Here is a 19000-nt window from a genome sequence, read left to right as displayed (position 1 = left end):
CAGGGAAATAAATTTCAGTGGTGGCAAATCATCTTTGTTCTTAAACATCGGAATTTGTCACTGTACTCGGTGGTTGGGGCAAGTGCATACAACTCAACATAAAACAATCTCTTGTTAAGAATACAGGGTTAATATCTACACAGGGTACTTCAAAGTATTGAAATATTTTCACAGTCATACTCCACAACATGGAGTATTTGTACATATTATGCTACACAGCAAATCTCAATGGATCATCCAACGTCAAGCAGCGGAGCACAGTTCAGATCTGCTTTAAAGCCTATTGAGTTTCCAAAGTCTTTGTTTAAAAAGCTGTTTGAATAGTCACCTGTACTTGTAGAGTTCAACTCAGAACCAATTCACTGCTTCATTAAGCTTTAAAAACATCGTTTCAAAGCCCAAATCAGACAGTCACTCATTCACTTTCAAATAGCAAATTGCATTAGTTGGAATTATAACACCAGTAAATAAAGCTCGAGCTTTGACACTTCTTTCTCCTGCAAACTGGACCATTGGGCTCCTTTTACCACTTTTTTGCAGTCATAAAAACCCAACATGTCAGGAAATCATCACTAAAACCATGAATAAAATAAAACCCTTCAGTTTATGCAGCTGTAGGACTGATGTGTCAGTAGATTCTGGCAGTAACATTCCTCTTTTTAAATTAGGTATTCTAGCCCCAACAATAGATACTAAGTCTCATGTACCCTGTATATCATCCTATTTATCACTCTTTAAAAACAGATCATGCATTCAAAGTAACATGGGAGCTGTTTTCTAATATACACAGGCAAGAACTTCACTTAAGAAGCTACTCTGGCAGTTGGTTCTGTCCTAAAGGTCAGTTGTTACCTCCACAGAGGAAAAAATTCCAATTCCTAACTAGCATCAAATAATTAAAGACGAGACTTCAGCATCCAGCACCACAACGAGGCCAAAAATAAACGTGCACTCATTGCTTATGTTACAAGAATGCTGAGGATGACAGAGTGTCACACGTGAAACCAAAGGAATTATGTTATTTAACAGAACCCAGAATTTTCTCTTTGCAGACAGGTGTTTGTGAACAGTGGGTACAGGCGTCCTTATGAACCAAGAAAATAAAGCAATTTTGCTGTGTTCATAATAGCAAAATTACAAAACATTATGTCAAATATAATTTTTATCTAAAGGATTTTGTATCAGGTATAAAAATTTAAGAAACAACATCAACTGAACATCATCAGTGGCTCATTTGCTGCCCTGGAATCGATAGAACCAACTCACCCATCTTCTCACTGAACCAGTAAGAACTTGGGTATTTCCCTATGTAAACATGCACCATGCTCTTAGAAAATACCCATTTCAAACAAAACCTTGCCTTTTCCGTGACTGGAATATGTATGAGAAGGATCAGATTGACTGGATACAGTAGGTAACTTGGCACAAGAACAAGGAGTGAGTCATGATCACATTGGCAATAGAGACATTAAATAATTTTGTTCAGAAACTCACAATACTATCTGAGAAAGCCGCAGCAGTGCAACGTCGAGAGCAGTAGAACACCGCCTTCAAGAGGACAAGGGGACAGCAGCTTCTGGGAGAGTTTCATTTAAGCAATCCAAAGGGTCCTTCATGCAGCTCAGATCATTTAAGAGCGAATCAAATACTTTCCACCCTCTAACCAGTTTCTGGAAAAAATTACAACTTCATGAAAAAGAAACAATCCTTTTAAGTGACCATTCTTAGAAACTTGATTAAAACATGTTCTTAAAAAAAAGTGTCAGTCAGACCCGTTTCTCAGCCACACCCGCTGTCTGGGTGATTTTACAGGCGCTTGGTACCCTCCACGGCCCAGGAGTGATCGGTGTTTTCTTGACTGGAGAACTATTCTCGGATTTGGAAATTCCCTCATCTTTGGTTTCATCAGGCAGCTCCATGTGTCTCTCTCCGTGGTGTCTGTTCAGCAGAAGTGTCTCCTGTGTTTCTAGCCTCCTCTGTTTCTCCATGGAAAGCAGTGGAATATTGGAAAGACTGGAAGTTTTGAATCTGCTGGAACTTGGCTCTCCAGAGTTTGACTTCTTTATTTTTCCATCTTCAGATACGTTTCTCCTAGAGTCACTGAATGGAAGGTTATTCTCATCGAGTGCTGCGTGTTGTCGCTCTGGAGACCACCCGTCCGTCTTTCCACCCGTTTTCTGCTTCATGTCTTTCCTGGTGACTCCTGTTTTACCATTTCCACCTTTCAATCGCTCAACAGTCTTATCACCACCAGTTGTTCTATCTTGATATTCCTGTAACCTGCCTACTGCTTCCACGTTCCCTTGCTTGCTGAGATGCTTTTGGGGACTGGCAGACCTTCCTCGGTGTCCTCTGGAATACTCTTTTTTGTTGCTGTTGTTCATCCCGATTTCTGTGGGTTTACTCTCACTCTTTCTGGAACTGTCAGATTTATGTGAGAGTGTGCCATAGTTTTTTTCAGGATCCCCTTTTCTGAGGCTGTGGAATCCTGTGTGAGGGTGTCCCTCTGCAGCCCCCAACTCTTCTGAACTTGCAGATCTGTCTCTTCTGGTCCCTATGTCCAAACCACCTTTTGTGATTTCAAACCCAGGACTGGAGGGACATTCCCATCTGTTCTTTGTTCTCTGGGGAGAAGACTGAGGCTTCACCTCAAACTGTTTTTCAGTTAAAGTGCTTATCTTTTCAGGCACAGTGTTCTTCGCTTGTTCCAGTTTCTCAGACAGCTGAACTCTCATTAAAGCTTCTCCTGGTACTGGTAAATAACACACTTCAGATGGGGAAGCAGAATGTGAAGATGAAGATAATGGTGACTGTTCTTCATATATTACATTTAACGAAGATGGATTGTAACTATCCCAATCACCTGGAAGTAAACAGTGAGAGATTTGACTAAATGACTACAAAAACAAACCAAAAAATCACTACATATTTTAGAAATTAGCATACTACTGAGATTCCAGGATGTTATATGAAATATTCAATTTAAAAAAAGATTATGTAGTGGCATACTCTAAAGTCTTATTTAGTCAGTCTTCTATATTGCATTGTTCTACAACAACATAAGGATGTGGTTCTGGAAAAAAACTTGTGCTCAGAACTCTGGCACCGTCCCTGCGGGACTGACACGGTCTTGTATCAGCACAACTTTAGAGCCTAGGCAGCAGAACTGCAAAACAAAGTCCCTGACCTACTTTGTTTAATGTAAGAAAACCAAATGAACTGAAATGGTTATGCTAAAAGAAAACTGAAAACAGTGAAGAGCTGAAGTTACTCATGGCCTGGCACTTTATCATAGGAAGAGATGAAACACAAGACATGCAGATTTACCAAGTCTTTAAGGAAAAACCAAGAAAAGCACTGAAAGCCCTTAATGTTGCTCAGGTTTCACGTAGGGACACAGACTGGAAGGAGCCAAACCTGAAGGAGGAAGAGAAAAAGCCCAGAACTACATACCAAAATCACAGAGTACAGCAAGCAAGATTTCCATCAGAAACTCACATATGATTCACAGTGAGACAAGAGGCAACAAAACCCTTCTCCTCTCCACCACCGCTGATCTCGTCTCATCTAAGTCACTTCACCTAATCTCAGGCCCCATTTTGGACAGAGGGTTTGACCAGATGGTCCCCAGAGATTCCTTCAGACTCTTCTATGCCACTGAGTTTCTACCTCAGACTCAGGAGATCTCTAAGAACAAGAGGGCAGCAGTGACTCCAGGTTCCCCGTGGTGCAGGATAAACACCATCTATCACTGCGGAAATGGCACCAGGCTTAAATAGCTGTTAGTGAGGAGAGCGCTGGAGGTGCCCCCACACTGCTGCCCTCTCCTCTAGCTTGTAAACGCTGACTTTGAAGAGGATCTCAACAAAAGCTCATCAGAGCATGAGGAAGGCTATATTTAACTTTCATCCTTAATGACAAGGTAATTCAGTGTGAGAGACAAACCCAGCCAGCCGGGAATCTCGCAGGATGGCAGAGAACAGCCCTCGCAGGTCACAGCCGGGCTGTTTCTCTGCCATAGGCTAATTCATTGATTTTACTGCGCTGTGCAGGTCGGCACAGTAGGGTGCTAAGGGCCAACTTCCAGCTCTCTGGAGGAAAGAAAAGCAGAAAGTCCTGAGCAGATTTTAGCCCTTGAGCAGACACCAGCTGCTGCCTGTAAATGACTTAACAAACGATTTGCTAGTTCAAACTCTGCCTTTTAAAATTTTCAAAGGATGAACTCCTAGATAAACTCATTCATTAATAGTTGGTCACTATTATTGAAAAGGTCTTCATCAGAAAAAGTGACCCTGTAATTTAAGAAATTTACCATCAGAATCTTGGGATCAGCACCAAGGGCTAAAAGACTAAAACGTGCACTCGCAGAGAAAGTTCTTTGCTTTAACATTCTGCCACAGCCACAGGTCTTTTAGGTTTACAGTTTCAGAGCATTTCCTAAGTCAGAATCAAAATCATCGGCTCTGTGCTCTGTAGCTGAACTCTGAGCTCCCACAAGCATTTGCTTTTCTGTCGTTCCTTTTTTTTGGCCTATAAAGTTGTGCTTTCCTGTTGTAGATGCACAAGTCACACCTTTAAACAATCAGAATCCATTTTGAGAGCAAAGCTGCCCCTCTCCCTGTTTTCTGAAGTTTTGGCTTTGAAAAACAAAGCATTCCATAATTTCGAAGGCTAAAAACAGTGAAGTAAATCTGTACAGAAATAATATTCTCAACAATATAGGTATTTGGAACTGAGTACTGTATCATAGAGAATTTTGATTTAAATTAAAAGGCAATCAGTGTTAATTATCACATTTGTATAGGAAAATATGATTAGCTTGAACAGAGCTGAGAAACTTTTTACAATTACAAACACGCAATAGCTTCATCCTGTGTAATATTCCTATGTACTTTTCATGTGTTAATTTTATCAAAAAAAATAGTCCTTATATTTTAAAATAAATAGGAACAGTCACACAGCTGTCAAAAAGGGAACTGCTGACTGGTTCAGTGAACGAGCACCAGAGTCTCCTTATCAGACTGTACTCCATTGTCTCAGACCCTCAAAACAAAACGGCGCTTGGGATGACGTACTGTGATCTGGTATCAAGCCCGTCCCTGGTCTCAGCAGCAGCAAAACTTTATTCCCTCCAGCCTGAATCAGCTCAATGGCTCGTGTGTGAGTGATTCCTTGGGTGGGTTCTCCATTAATTTCAACAATTTGGTCACCAACCTGAGGAGAGAAGAGCAACCAGGTTAGTCTCAGTGAGTCTGACACCATAAACTAATTTTTAATTTAGAAAGAAAAAAATAAGAGGCAGATGGGTCTCTGTTTCCTCTCACACTAAAATCCTCTCAGCAAACAGCAAACCCATTCCACGGCTGCTGATCAACGTGACGCCACACAACGCTCTGCCGGCTCAGAGCTCTTCATGCAGGTCCTCTGCTCAGTCAGCTCAACGACAGAACTCAGATTACTTAAACCCATCTGCTGTTTATTTCCAAGTGATGAGACGGATACAGCCACGTGCTTTAATGTATTTTCATTCTGGATCATCGTATGGTGGAACCATGTCAAACCTGGCACCAGGTGCCTGTCTTTAGTCATGCTACCCAGGTAAGGAACACAGCAACCTCTCCACACTCGATGCAGAGCTGAACGCTACCAGAACAGGTTCAGTGTAAGGAAAGGATTGTTTATTCCAGGTAGGAGAGATCATCACTATGCAGTTATGAGTACTGAAGTCTCTGAGGCCAATTAGCAACTTACAGAGGTACTGGGCAGGTAATTACAGTTCAGACTAACTCTGCAGGCTGCTGGAACCCATCCCCACAAACAGGGTCACAGAACGTATTTCGCAGTACGTGGATCAGCCAATGGATGTCACTAGTGCATAAAATTAGCAGTTTAAAGAGTCTCTCTGGGCTTTGCTAAATAAACTCTCTCTGCCAAAGGAGGTCACTGGCTGGTTACTCATCAGACAGGACAGGATGCTCCACGCTGCAGGACGTGCCTCCCATCATGCTCAGTTGCCATTAACTGGGTGAGAAATTCCTCTTCATTGTTTTAAAGTCCAGCCAGAAAATGACGCCATTTTCCAGCTGAGGAGGGAGAAACTGACTGACATGAAAACTGTGAGTAACCTCACGCCCCTCTGTGCCCCAAGCTGTTGGGGACACAGTGAAACCCCAGGACTGCATTCAGGATGGCATCTCACCAGCACCTGGCTCTGCTTCGTCCTCCATCCTCTGAAAATTCAGAGGGCAGTAGTCACAGATTCTCACGTACCATCATTCTTTGCTACTGTACCCACATATTTTGCTTTTACTACAATATTTGAAACTGATTTCCACGCAAAAACAGAAGAATTAACATACTGATCTTTGAAAAAAAAAAAAAAATTAGGCTTGTATCTTCAAACACTGCATAGAAGAGCAACAGCACAACGTACACACAAACACTCCCTACAAATTCACTGACTTGGACAGGGATTTTCCTTTCAGCTTTCTGCTCCACTGTGTAATTTCTTGTCAGGGCTGCTAAAGTATCCTAAGTGACTGCTGCTCACACCCTGGGCATGTACATTATTGTGATTCAAGCATGGATGGACAGTTCATTTTAGATGGCCAGAGCTGTTCATCTATTTCTCCCTTAAAAGCCTGTTGCCACAGCCCAGCCCACGCTGTCAGCGCGCAGTGACAGCTGGAAGAAGGGCAGCTGTCCCCACGCTGTTCTGTTTCCTGGGACCCTGCACTCATGAAAGAACAAAGCTTGTTGCCACTGTAGGTGAATTGATGTCAAAAGGCCAACTTCATCAACAAATGGACTGGAGATAACAAACTCACATGTACTCTCCCATCTTTGACAGCTGGCCCATCTTCAGCAAGTCGAAGGATGAATAAGCCCATGTTGTATTCCTTTCCTCCTCGAAGGCTGAATCCAAACCCTCGAGGGCCCCTTTCCAACTCTACTGGGAAACAGCCAGGATTCTGTGTGGGAAGCCAGAGAAAAAAAAAGGATGAGGACCTGTAGGCAGATTTAAACATTTGTTTTTCTGGAAAAATGCTTCCTGCATTTCTGTATTTTGAGAAACATGCAATCCATGATTTAAACTGAATTCATTGCAACTCATGTACAGCTCAGGGTAATGGTTCCATTCTAACTCTAAACACATGTAACGTTTTTTCCTTGCAAGTTTTAGATATGCATGAAATTTCTTTAAGAAACTTTGCCAAGGGTCTGTAGTAGCCATGTTGCAGGCATTTGCTGTTTCTTTTATAATTATAATGAGTAATCAGCTATACTAAGGAGATAATCAAATTTAAAACATTAGCAAAAATGTTCTGTGAAACACTTTAGTGCATTTTTATAAGCGACTTTTCTACCCGTGTCTGACAGGGATGTGTTTATTGTTCTGCTTTTGAATACTCCGTGGTAATGCCACTGCAGTGTCTTGACAAACAAGAATTTTGTGTCCCCACAGCCTCTGGACAGTTACCTGGATCTGGGAATGACGGCCACCAGTAACTGAAGCAACGCCGGCATCAGTTTGTGTCAAGTGCTTATGCTCGGGCCAGGAAAGCCTGTAACTACTGGAACCTTCTTTTCCAGCTTCACCTTCTGTAGCACTCCTGCGCAGAGGTAAAAGGATGCGGATGTTACCTTTGTGTTAACAATCCCTCTGGTCAAGCTCTTCTCGCTGTTCTTGGTTCCTTTTGCCAAACCCCAAAGCACTGTACCTGTCTGCGCCGGAAGGGTTGGTCTGTGCTGATCCCAGCGGCCGGTGCTGCGGAGCTGGACTCTGCCTGGCGGAGTTTGTTCCTGATGGAGGACCACGGTGTTCTAATAAATTAAACCAAAATCGACAGTCACAGAGAAGTTCCCAGATACAGAGCAAAGCTCACTCACCACGAGACCACAGTGACCATCAGCACCCTGCCCGCTGTTCCTGCAGATGCTACCGCCGCAGCATCTTGGGCTGCGCTGAGCTCACCGCAGTCACAAGGTGAAGAGGATTTTCCAAGGTCTAATGCCATAAGCCAGGAACCCAAGTGCAGTTCAGTGGTTCCACAGAATAAATTCCTAGGAATTTTATTCTTACCTACGCTGTTTTTCCTCAGAAAAAAACAACACAATTTTAACCAAATCAGACATGAACAGAAGACTGACTGCAAGTCGATACAGACCAGGAGGGATCAGGGATAGTGATATCCATGAAGTTGGTTTGGATAACCAATATAATAGAATTTTGTAAGAGATTAAGAATAACATCCATTTGAGAACATGACTCTTTTTAAAGGTAAGATGAGAATGAGGATCTGCAGGGCAATGAGGATTGAGAGGTGAAGACCTTAACAACGGAGAGAAACTGTCAAGTCCTTTAAAGCACAACAGAGAGCTGGCTGGCTACAGGAAAGGTTATGAACTGGTCCCACAACCATGCAGGAGGGACTAGATTCACTGACAGATTATCAATGAGAATTTTAAAGTGTTTTGCCTTCTCCCAAAGGCTAAGTAAAAATTAAAGTATAATGACATTTTAATAAAATCTTTCAAAATAGCTTATTTTCCCTTCCACACAAAATAAAGTGATTGTGCGCTTTGCAATAAAGCCAGTGCCTTTATAAAAAAACCATGTTTCAGGATAAAAAACGCCTCTGTCCCTTAAGAGTAATGAACCATTAGTCTTTGCAAAAAGCTGCCTCTTAGCTAGAGCCTGAAATGGTAAGTAGTGGCCTAAGATGAACTTCTGTGCTGAATTCTAAACTAAAACTCCTTTTCCTTATAAGGGTTAAAAACCCAAACCAAACCAAAAAAAATCCCAAGCACCAAAACTAGAGATGTTCCAGTGCTCTGTTAGGTGCAGCACATTACTGCATTGCTCAGTTAAAAACAAACCAACCCCAGTGAAATTTACAAAGTGTTCAAGCATCTTAAGGGAAGGAAAACATAATGCATGTTATTAGATGGAGTTTCTCAGGTATGGGAGGCCTCCCAAGTCCTTCACAGGACTGCTTGGTGCTATGACTAGGACGTGCCTTAAAGAGGTTTTTCTCTAGAGACAAAATGTCAACTTTTGCTCCTGGTTTATCCTCAGAATTTTAATTTAGAAGCACAGGCAAGAAAAATGCCATCTGTTTGCACAAATTCTCCAGTCCTCTTTTCAGCCTGCTCTCTTGTGTTTCAAGCTAATACATGACAAAAGCTGACAAGCTCCTGCTTTTGTGAAAAATGTTAAAGAATGTCTTCTGGCGCATGAAGTGGAATTCGTTTATTCATTTGAAAAGCAAAGATCACACATCTGTGAAAGCCAGGAGGCAGAGGGAAGGGGTACAGCGCAGTATCCTCGTTGCCAGTCTCAGAGGACAGCACTGGAGACGTGCACTGGGGGACAGCAAACTCTGTTAGGGTTCATGCTCTGTGATGCTGAACAGCTTCTGGCAAAATGGGCGTTGTTCTCTTTGGAGCTGCATCCTGCATCTCCCTCGGTGTTAATCACCGTCCTGTGAACCATCTCTGTGAAGCTCAGCTCTGCCCCTGCAACCCAGTGGGGAAAACACCCGAAGCCCTGACTGATCCACATCCACTCTGGCTGTACGGAGGGTTATGCTGTGAGATAAACTGTAGTTCTCCAACTCAATCAAGGAGAATTTTGAAGTGGTGATACATTCCCATTTCAGTGGAACTGCTTCTGCTTCTCTCTCCTTCTTTGTCACAAAATTCTGAACCATGCCCCCTCCAGCTCCTCTAAGCCACACGTTTTTTCTTACAGGTCTCTTCAGTTTAGTTTTGTCACCTGCCACTGACTTTTTTTTTCCCCTCCCCTCTCTGTTCATTCTCCCCAGGTTCTTGTCTTATCTCTACCTTTTGGCTCCAAATCTGTAATTGAGGAAGTAAGACAAGTTCTTACACAGAGTCCAGGTAAGGTCATGCACAAATAAGGGACAAAAATGTTATATCCAGAAAGCTTATTTTGAAAATAAGGCTGATTAAGAGCTCCAGAAAAACAGCTCTAATGTAACCAAGTCAAACTTCAGTTGCATTATAAACATTGCTCCGAACAACTCCTTTGAGGTGTGGCCCTTCAACTGGAATGAATCAGAATTGATAAAAATGAAAATCTTAATAGAAAAATAACAATTTATAGAAGTCTCTCTGCTTCAAGCATTAACAAAAAGGAAAATTAAGTCTTTGAAATTCTGTATTATAGGCTGAGATAGCATGTTAAATATTTGCAAAGAACGTGAAATTAGAGAATCATCTGTTGGCTTTATTCACATTCTGGCTTTAGGCATTTATTATTTAAAAGGTGAAGAAAGCCAACTTTCTGGCAAAGTAATGATAGCGAGTTTAATTAAACCCACAAGCAGCAATCCAGAAAAAAAGCAGTGGTAAGCAGGGCTGGAAAACAGCTTTTCTCTTCAAATGATTGGATTTCACAAATTTACAGTAAACTGTTTGTATAGAAACAATACCACACTGAATGCAGTGTTGCATGGGAGCTTTTATTTAGAATATGGTCTCTAAAGACAGGACTTTGCAGTCACAATACCCACGTTGCTGCTTAGATGACATGGCAGTTGCCTGTGAAGAATTTGCTAGCAGGCTGGGAGGCCCTGTAGGAAAACCCTGAGCAAGGTTTTCATGTGGGATGTGACCGTTTTCCCAAGGGCAGCTTGGCAGACAGAACTACAGGATGTTTCTGTTGTATCCCTGGGATGCAGCATGAGGCAATTTGTGTATTTTAACATGGCAGGAAGGAAAACTGAGAGTGCCTAAATGGAGAGGATCTGGAAAGCAGGTGTCCCTGCGGCCCTGGAGCACCCCACCTCTGCCTAGAGAGCTGCTCCAGGGCATGACAGGAGCACTTGCCTTGTCTGGAACTAAACTCCTGGCAGTGACCACAGCAGCAAGAGACGGGCCCTGTCTGGGGGCAGGGAGATTTTCTCTCTAAGCGTCATCCCATGTCTGCTGTAGCTCCCAGGAGAAGTCATCTCTCTTTGGTTGAGGAATACAAGGTCTGGACATGTTTCCATGTGAGCAGCAGCCTTTCTCTCTCACGTGAGAAACCACGAGAATTTCTCTTACCCTGTATCATTCTGTTAATACTTGTATCTTATTTTTCAGCATAACCACCTTGGCAGCTGCCTCTCTCTGCCCCACCTGCCTTCAGCTCTTCCAGAGCAAATGGATGAGCTTCGCTCTCTTTTCTTTAATTTCCAAACATCTTAAAATAGTCCACTTTAAGTGAATTAACTTCAGGTTACAAACATCAGACTTTGGCAGTGTGGTAGGACCCACCCACCTGCTGGGGGCAGGTACCCTCCTTACCTTCCTCAGCCACGACAGTCAGAGTCACGGTGTTGCCCGCGTCCTTGATCAGCTGCACTATGCTGTCATGCGAGAGCTCAACGATGGACTGACCGTTCACCGCCGAGATGCGATCTCCCACCTTCAGCTTCCCGCACTGGTCAGCTGGGCTCCCATCTATAACTCGCCCGATCTTGTGAGGAATCACTAGGAAATCAAGAGCAGGCACAGCAACACGATTAATATTCATGTCAGATAAGCACCACACGGACCCAGAAGTGCCACAGCCCGCTCGTGCTCTGAAGGACAGTGCCTGCTTTCTGTAGTTGCTGCTCTTCTCTGAGGGATCAGGGAGGTGAGAACACCACGTGCCTGGCAGGATTATCAGCTGGCTTTTCAAAACCACAACAGATTATCTGAAACTCTTTCACAGCGTCACCAGCCACCCAAGATTAAAAAGCCATCAAGGATTGTTTTAATGAGCTAGCACATGCAGAAGTTACTGTGAAGGAACAGACATTGATGCCTTCTAGCATTTACCATGAGTTTAAATTTTAATTACACTTCCCTGAATAGACTGATTTTTTAAGTATTATACAAACCTAAGAGCCAACTGTGAAGAGTAAAGCACTGCAGGCTTGCAGACTCAATTGCTGATTGTTTTTAAATATCCTGGCTTTAGAAGAACACAGTAGCTTCATGTTAAACTGTGGCACAGAAAAGTTCTGCATAGCACAGCCTGTGGGTGCACCAGCATCTCTTTTTCCTGTGTGCTAGAAACAGCTCAGACCACAGGGCCTATGTTTCCAGAACTGGAATTGGTTTCAGTTGTCTTCTACTTTCAGTTCTAATATCAAATAAAAAGGGATTTGCAGCAGATCCTCAGACAAAAACAGTCTGTAGTACAGTTATATTATAACAGAATACCGATATATTATAGAATAATTCTGTTAATAATGTTTTTTTATTAATATTCAACTGACCAGACAACACACTGTCAACCCACAGCCACTCTGACATGGGACACAACTATCTGTGCAGCAATCACACGCCGGAGGGTGACAGCTCACCCTGCCCTTGCCACAGGAACTCAATGGCAGTGGGCAGCTCCCACGTGTGGACTGCTGCTGCTGTGCTGTCCCACCCTGCCAGGCACTTCCAGAGCAGCTGGCTTTGACGTTCTTGAAAAGGTATCATCTGAGCCAAGACTGCATCACACTCTAAATATATATCATATGAATTCAGCACAATGTTATTTAGAAACAGTTTTTTTCTGTGCTCCTGCTGGTTTTTTATTGTGCAGTGAAATGAAGTAGAAAACCAGAAGAAAGTGTTTGAGGCTTAATAAGAGACACACTTTCAAGCCATTGTTATGTTTGTCTGGAAGCACCTGAGGAAGTTTCAGAAGGGTGACTGACACTAAGGAACTAAAGGAACCAAGTAAGGATTTCAGGAGTTATCTGTACCTTGATGTCAATGAATTGAGTTATTTTGTGGGCAAGTTGGCTTGTATTTCGAGGGCTGACACAGATAACCCAAACCTGATGGCCAAAGGGAATGAGTCTCACAAGGGATCCTACTCACCACCTCATGCAAAAAATGCTGAATAGTCTCTACCTGGCACTGCTAGGTGAGTAGCAGCCATCAGCATGAGGAATACAATGCACCTGATGAGACTGAGCAGACCTGCTCCTGCGTGGGAGGTCATGGTTCTTTCCATTAACTGAGTTGGACTCCAGAGCTTCCAGCAAGCAGCTTCTCTCATTCACTTCTGCTCACAGTATTTCTTTTTATTTTTGCTTTTAACCTTGGTTCTTTTGCTGTTTATCTTTACAACTATGCCTGAAGCCATGTCCATATATCAGAAATGTAATACCACAGCAAGCTACTTTTTCATTTTTATGATCTTTCTAGACAAACATTCTATCTGACAGTAACAACTTCATTGCTTTCTTCCAAGTACTGCAGTCTCTACTCTCTCAGATCCCCAAAATAAGAAATTCTACCTGATTAGCTAATATAAAGCCAAGGTTGAAACTATACTTCCATTAAAATGCCTATGAATTAATGCAGTGTGAGAATCTACATCACCACCACAGCCTGACATCTATCTGTGTCCTGACGACTGCCCTGTGACAAGTGCACACGGTCTGGTTGCATGTGATACACTTTTCCCAGCTCACCACTTATGTCACAGTTGGATGAAAAATTGTATAAACATTAAGCAAGACAGACCAAACTGCCTTGGGCTGGGCTGTGAAATAGTGTGTAGGAAAGACAACTGTACCTATGCAGAGCACTGTGTAGGTAACACCAGCACATCAAAGGAAAAGAAATCCCTGGAGAAGCCGCAGCCCTGCTCACACCAGCAGCAGCTTCGGTGCGAGCAGCACGCAGTGAGGCTGGGCAGTGAGAACACCGCCAGAACACAGCACTTACCACCAGGAGGAGGTTTGTTCTTTGAGGTGAGGATGACAAAGCCAAATCCTTCATTCTCCTTCCGCTGCAGACGGACATCATAGACCTCTGGGGACTGCTGGTTTGCAAACTCTACTCGATTCAGTCGGGGAGAGCCATTCTGCGTCAAGACCGGCTGCGACTCCTCCTCCTCCAGTTGCTTTTCCCCTTGCACGTAAAAGACAAACAACAAATAAGGAAAAGACAATACTGCTGTTTTAGCAAGCAACTACAGCAAAACTGTACCTCTCGGTATCAGGGCCAGCACGAGGAAACACTGTCTGCCTGGGAAAGCAAGGGGTGAGTTTATTAACAATACAATTTGTATCAAAGAGAAATCAGATGCAGGATAAAGCATTCAAAGGCCTAGAGTCCCACACAGGTGTGCACTGTTACACAAGGGCAGTCTGCTGCACGCAGCTGAACAGACCTGGCAGTGTGTACACAGACTTTGTCAGAGGGATCTGATGCCTTTTTATAGTAAAAAAAAGTCATGGCTTTTCTGCATGTTACAAGTACAAAGATCTACTGAAGAGATCCAACTGCAAACTACAACTACTGCTATCTTCAGTGAGGAACAACTGTTTACTTGGAACAACAGAAACATTTTTTAAAGGCAGTTGGAAGACTGAATCCAGGCTTTCTTTTAGGAAACCTACAACATTTTGGGTCCTGAAGTAGTCTGCCTATCTATCAGAAGGAATCTTAAAGAAATTGAGAACTGATCTTAAAAGTACTTTTTCCTTTTACTTGTGTATAACTCAGAATTAATGGTTGAATAATGCCATAGAAAAGCAATACTGTTGCTAATCACAACAGGGCACCATCATCAGGTCTCCTGAACTCCATCCCAGCTCTGTCATTCACAGGACCAGCATCACTGAGTCATGGACAGTAATTTTCTGTACACTGCCCATCTGGATACTGATCTAAAACTGCAGAATCACAAGATGCTGCCCTGAATCATCTCTGCTTTGAATACACTTATTCTTGCTGCACACAGATGCCAAAAGACTTGGAAATACAGCATGTTGTACAGAAAAGAGACTGTGTTATTACTCAGTTTGCATCGCCTTAGTGGCTGTTCTGATATCTGCAAAAAGGTTTGAAGAAAACACCACTGTCATCGGAATTTTCAGAGCCTTACCTGTGTGAGCAGTGCAAACTGGCAAGCACCAAAGCATCAGCTTATCAAATTCTGCTTTTCTTCACTTACTCAGAATTACAGCTGACCCTCCCGAATCTCAGGCTGCTCAGCTCTAGCACAATAACTGGTAAGTTTCAAAGCAGCTTTAGTTGATTTGATTACAAAAGCACCGAGTGTTCCTTTAACCAGACCCGTCCCCTGCAGTAGCCTCTCTGGACAGACAGACACCTACCACCAAAGAAGATCTTCCTCCGGACTGTGAGCAGCACCTGACCATTCCGTGCAGCACTGGTCATTAAATCCAACACTTGTTTGTGTGACTTCCCTTTGACAGGGACTCCATCAATACACATCAGCTCATCAGCAGCTCGAAGCCTGCCGTCTTTTTCTGCTGCTCCCAACGGGATTATGGCTCCAATATAAATCTGTCAGCAGAGCAGAGTCAGGGGGTTTGAACAGCAGAACATGAACTCATCAGAACATGTAATGGTTGGAATCTGGGTGAATCCAGACAGATTAAGGCTTTTGGGAAGATATTTTTAAAGATTATCTGACTGTCCAATTCTGGCAGAAACACAGCCATACTTTGCACAAGCTGACTCAGTGGATGCAATCTGGGGGCTCAAAGAATTCAGCAAATATACAAAGTTTGGGGGGGATTTTTAATTCTTATTTTCATGAATTCTGGAAGCGTCACTCTCCCCTGAGCATATTTATCACTTTGTTAAAAAGACCAAGTTTTGACACAAGTACACACCACGTACTTGTTATATATATATATGATTTCTCAGACACTGGCAAGGGGAGGTGGGTGAATAGCAGTGGGACACAATGCCACATCTTGCCTTGTTTCACTGGGCTGCATTCACAACAATGGCTTAACAGAGTTTCTGCAGAGTAAGCAGCAGCTTCCTTCCACTCCTCTGCTCCCCGGGATGCACTGAGGTGCACGGCACACTGAGCATTATCAGGGCACATTTTGTGCTAAGACCACCATCGGGATCAGGTGGAAATGGGCAAAAGCTGAGCACCAGCGCTGTCCTTTCCAGTGCTCCTGAGACACAGCAACAACTGCAGAAACACCGGCAGTATGATCAGCCTGACAGAGAAAACTGCTGCCAAAGACAGGCTCTGGAGAGCAGAAAGTGCACGGGGGCCTTGCAGATTAAAAAGTCAGCCACAAATATTGAAATAAAGAAAGGAAATCTGAACCAATTCTTGATCTTTAAAGGGCAGTTACTGAATCGATCAATTTTGCCACCATTCAACTGTTTAGAATGAGAGGAAAATGAGGATGACAGAGTAGGAGTAATTTGAACAGTAATACTGTAAAGCAACATGCAGGCGACCGTAAATTGTTTCACTTACAGGCTGATCTGGTCCATCCCCTCCAAGCACCCGGAAGCCAAAGCCTGACTCTTGTTTTCGCAGGAAAACATCCAAATCTCTTGTGTTTGGAGCTAAGAGAAAGCAACATTTCAAAACATGTAAGGAGTAATCTTTGATTACTGAAAGATTATGCTTTTGTGGTGCATTCTGACTCTTCTCGACAGAACACAATAACCAGAAATACAGTAAATAAACAGTCAAATCTTCAGCAATGCTCTCTTTCCAAAATGGAAAAAGAAATCTTTAAGAAAAGGCTGAAAAAGGAAAGGACAGATTGACTAATGCCAGAGGAGAAATCACAGCTGCATTCCCATAGTGGGCCAAGATCAAATCCGGTCTGTAATACAACTGAAAGCTACCTTCTATAAACTCTGAAATGGGCAGGTCTACTTCAGTTTATTTCACAACTAGATCATCCTTGAGAGCACTTCTATGATTAACTGCTTTATTGTAAATATGTCTGAAAGCATTTTGTGTCTTTTTTTTTTTAAAAAGGAGTTCCCCAGTTTTCTAATTTCTGGATGAATGACACATTTCTTGAAATGTTTTATCTACAGGAGGTTGACAAACACAATACAAAAGTCACAGTAGTTTTACCATATATGGCAAAGAAAAAATTCCCTTCATAATCGAGTATTGCCAAATTAAAGTTGATATACTCACGTTTGTCTTCATATATAGTCTTGGACTTCAGGTAGACTTCTGAAGGGTCTAGTTTAGGAGAGCCCGGTCGTACAGCACTGGGTGGAAACGGCATCGGCTGCGGGATGGGATCGCCGACAGCTTCCAAACTACCTGAACCGTCCTGCTTGTCCTTTTGAAACAGACCCCACCCGACAAAATCCACGTTAAATCAAAAGCATAACTGAATTTGTGCATGCAAAGACAATCAACATCATGCAGAGATGGAATGCAGGGCAAAAACCAAGGGAACAGGGGAATAATATTACTACTCAACACAGCTTTCCAGTGTACACGTCTGACCAGACTACTGAAGTCTTCCTCCCAGGCCACAGATTTCTACCGAAGATGGGGCTTATAAACGGGGTTTGAAGCGACTGATGCTCAGAAGTGAGTAAAGCCAGCCAGCTCCAGGTGGTTACCAGCACCCGGGATGAAGCAGGGTGTCTGGAGAAGGGACCCATTCCTCGGCAGGCACCTGCTGGGCTCTGGACCGTGCTCCACCACCACGGGCACGAGCTGCTTTGCGGATGCTGCCTCCTGCCCACTGCCAAACCGCATCCAAACAAGAGCACCTGAGCTGTGCCCAACACCAGGGTGTTTGCTGCAGGTATCCCAAGGGCATTGTAAGTACTGAACAGGAGGAATACACTTGGGTAGCGTGAGGCATTAGAAATTCAGTATTTGCATTTTTCTTATGATCTGATAGCTGCAACACTCCTATTAGTATTTAATGAAGAAAGGACACCAAGCATCCTTGTGGCCTCCCACCCTAATTTCCAATCGATTATGCACTAAAGTAACTCTAAATACTTATTCTGGGCTGGAACCCAACCTGGAAAACTGGAACATGATAGTCAGCATGTGTCTCTGCACGTTAAACAAAAGCACAACCAGAATAGACCTAGATATGCCCTTTTACAAAGGGTGGGGGAAAAAAACTCCCCAAGCAATTCAGCAGTTTGACACTTCTCGCGTGTTTATAAACACAAGAACTTGCCCTTTTTAACAGAATTATTTTGCCATGCTGCTTAATGCCACTGAACATCGAGAGCTCCACGGGAAGTTGCTACTGCACGTGTGCCAGAATGCCAGTCCCCGAGTCCGCAGTATTTTTAGCCTCCCTGCTCAGAGCGCGCGGGCCAGGCCAGCAAGGTTTGTGTCCTCGTGCTGCAGAGAGTTATGCACCAATTCATTTAGTGTGGGCAGCTGTATGATTGCAAGGAACTGAATCTGCAAATCTTACTGAGTGCAGTCTGTTTCATGTGTGCTCATCCCACTGCTGGGATACAACTCCCAATACTCAAATAGCAAGACAAAGATAAAAAAAAAAAGCTGTATCTACATCCTGGTAATGGGTTTTTCCTAAAAATGAAATAATTTGTTCTGTACAATAAATATTTTTAAAGAAACAGCTCTGTTCACTGATGAGCCTAATTCATAAAAGAAGTACTCATGACAAAAATATGCATTACTATCAGCTTTAGCAAATCAGAGAGTATTTTATTAAGCCAAAGGATTCTTTACTGAGCTAAAATTTATTAAAGATACCCCAACAGATCAAACTTCCAAGAATGAGTACCAAACTAGAACCACTGCATAGAGACTTCCTGGAAATATGGATTCAAAGATAAAAAAGCATTTTAAGAAGGGAGTACTGATCAGTCCATTAATTCTATGCAAGGACTGAGAAATATTGAAGTATTGTAAACTTCCTTTAGAAATCCCATTTCACTTAAATACAAGTAATTAGCAATGAAAAAAAAAGATACTGTATTTTGTTTCCCTTTTAATGGGTATTCTGACAGCTGTTACTTAAGACAATGAATCTGTGCCAGCTAAGTAGATGTGGTTTTGCTAAATCATCTTGCAGATTATGACAGGGACTAAAATCCAGAGATGAGATTAACAAAAGCAGGTCAAAGTCTGCACACAGACAGCAATTTCAAGTATATTGCAAAAAAATGAAATAATGATAGAACTTGAGTGGAAATGTCATTTTTAAAATAATGACCAATCAATGATACTACACCC

The 19000-nt window shown here is 42.8% G+C and overlaps 1 protein-coding gene across 1 annotated transcript in view; it reads right to left on the bottom strand.

The window, feature by feature from the left end:
• Positions 1-2570: 2570 nt before the first annotated feature.
• MAGI3 (membrane associated guanylate kinase, WW and PDZ domain containing 3) overlaps positions 2571-19000 on the bottom strand; it is a gene marked incomplete at its 5' end in the record, with an annotated part of 29518 nt that continues 13088 nt past the window's right edge. The window contains 11 exons of the mRNA XM_029087146.1: positions 2571-2863; positions 3328-3417; positions 5076-5214; positions 6828-6971; positions 7481-7613; positions 7722-7824; positions 11314-11499; positions 13732-13917; positions 15129-15321; positions 16265-16356; positions 16949-17099. Coding sequence (XP_028942979.1) covers positions 3368-3417; positions 5076-5214; positions 6828-6971; positions 7481-7613; positions 7722-7824; positions 11314-11499; positions 13732-13917; positions 15129-15321; positions 16265-16356; positions 16949-17099 — 1377 coding nt within the window. The remainder of the gene's footprint in view (positions 2864-3327; positions 3418-5075; positions 5215-6827; positions 6972-7480; positions 7614-7721; positions 7825-11313; positions 11500-13731; positions 13918-15128; positions 15322-16264; positions 16357-16948; positions 17100-19000) is intronic.

This window comes from Antrostomus carolinensis, unplaced genomic scaffold (genome assembly GCF_000700745.2).
Source record: "Antrostomus carolinensis isolate BGI_N321 unplaced genomic scaffold, ASM70074v2 scaffold52360, whole genome shotgun sequence".
Lineage (NCBI taxonomy): Eukaryota > Metazoa > Chordata > Aves > Caprimulgiformes > Caprimulgidae > Antrostomus > Antrostomus carolinensis.
This window is presented reverse-complemented; position numbering and strand designations above follow the sequence as displayed.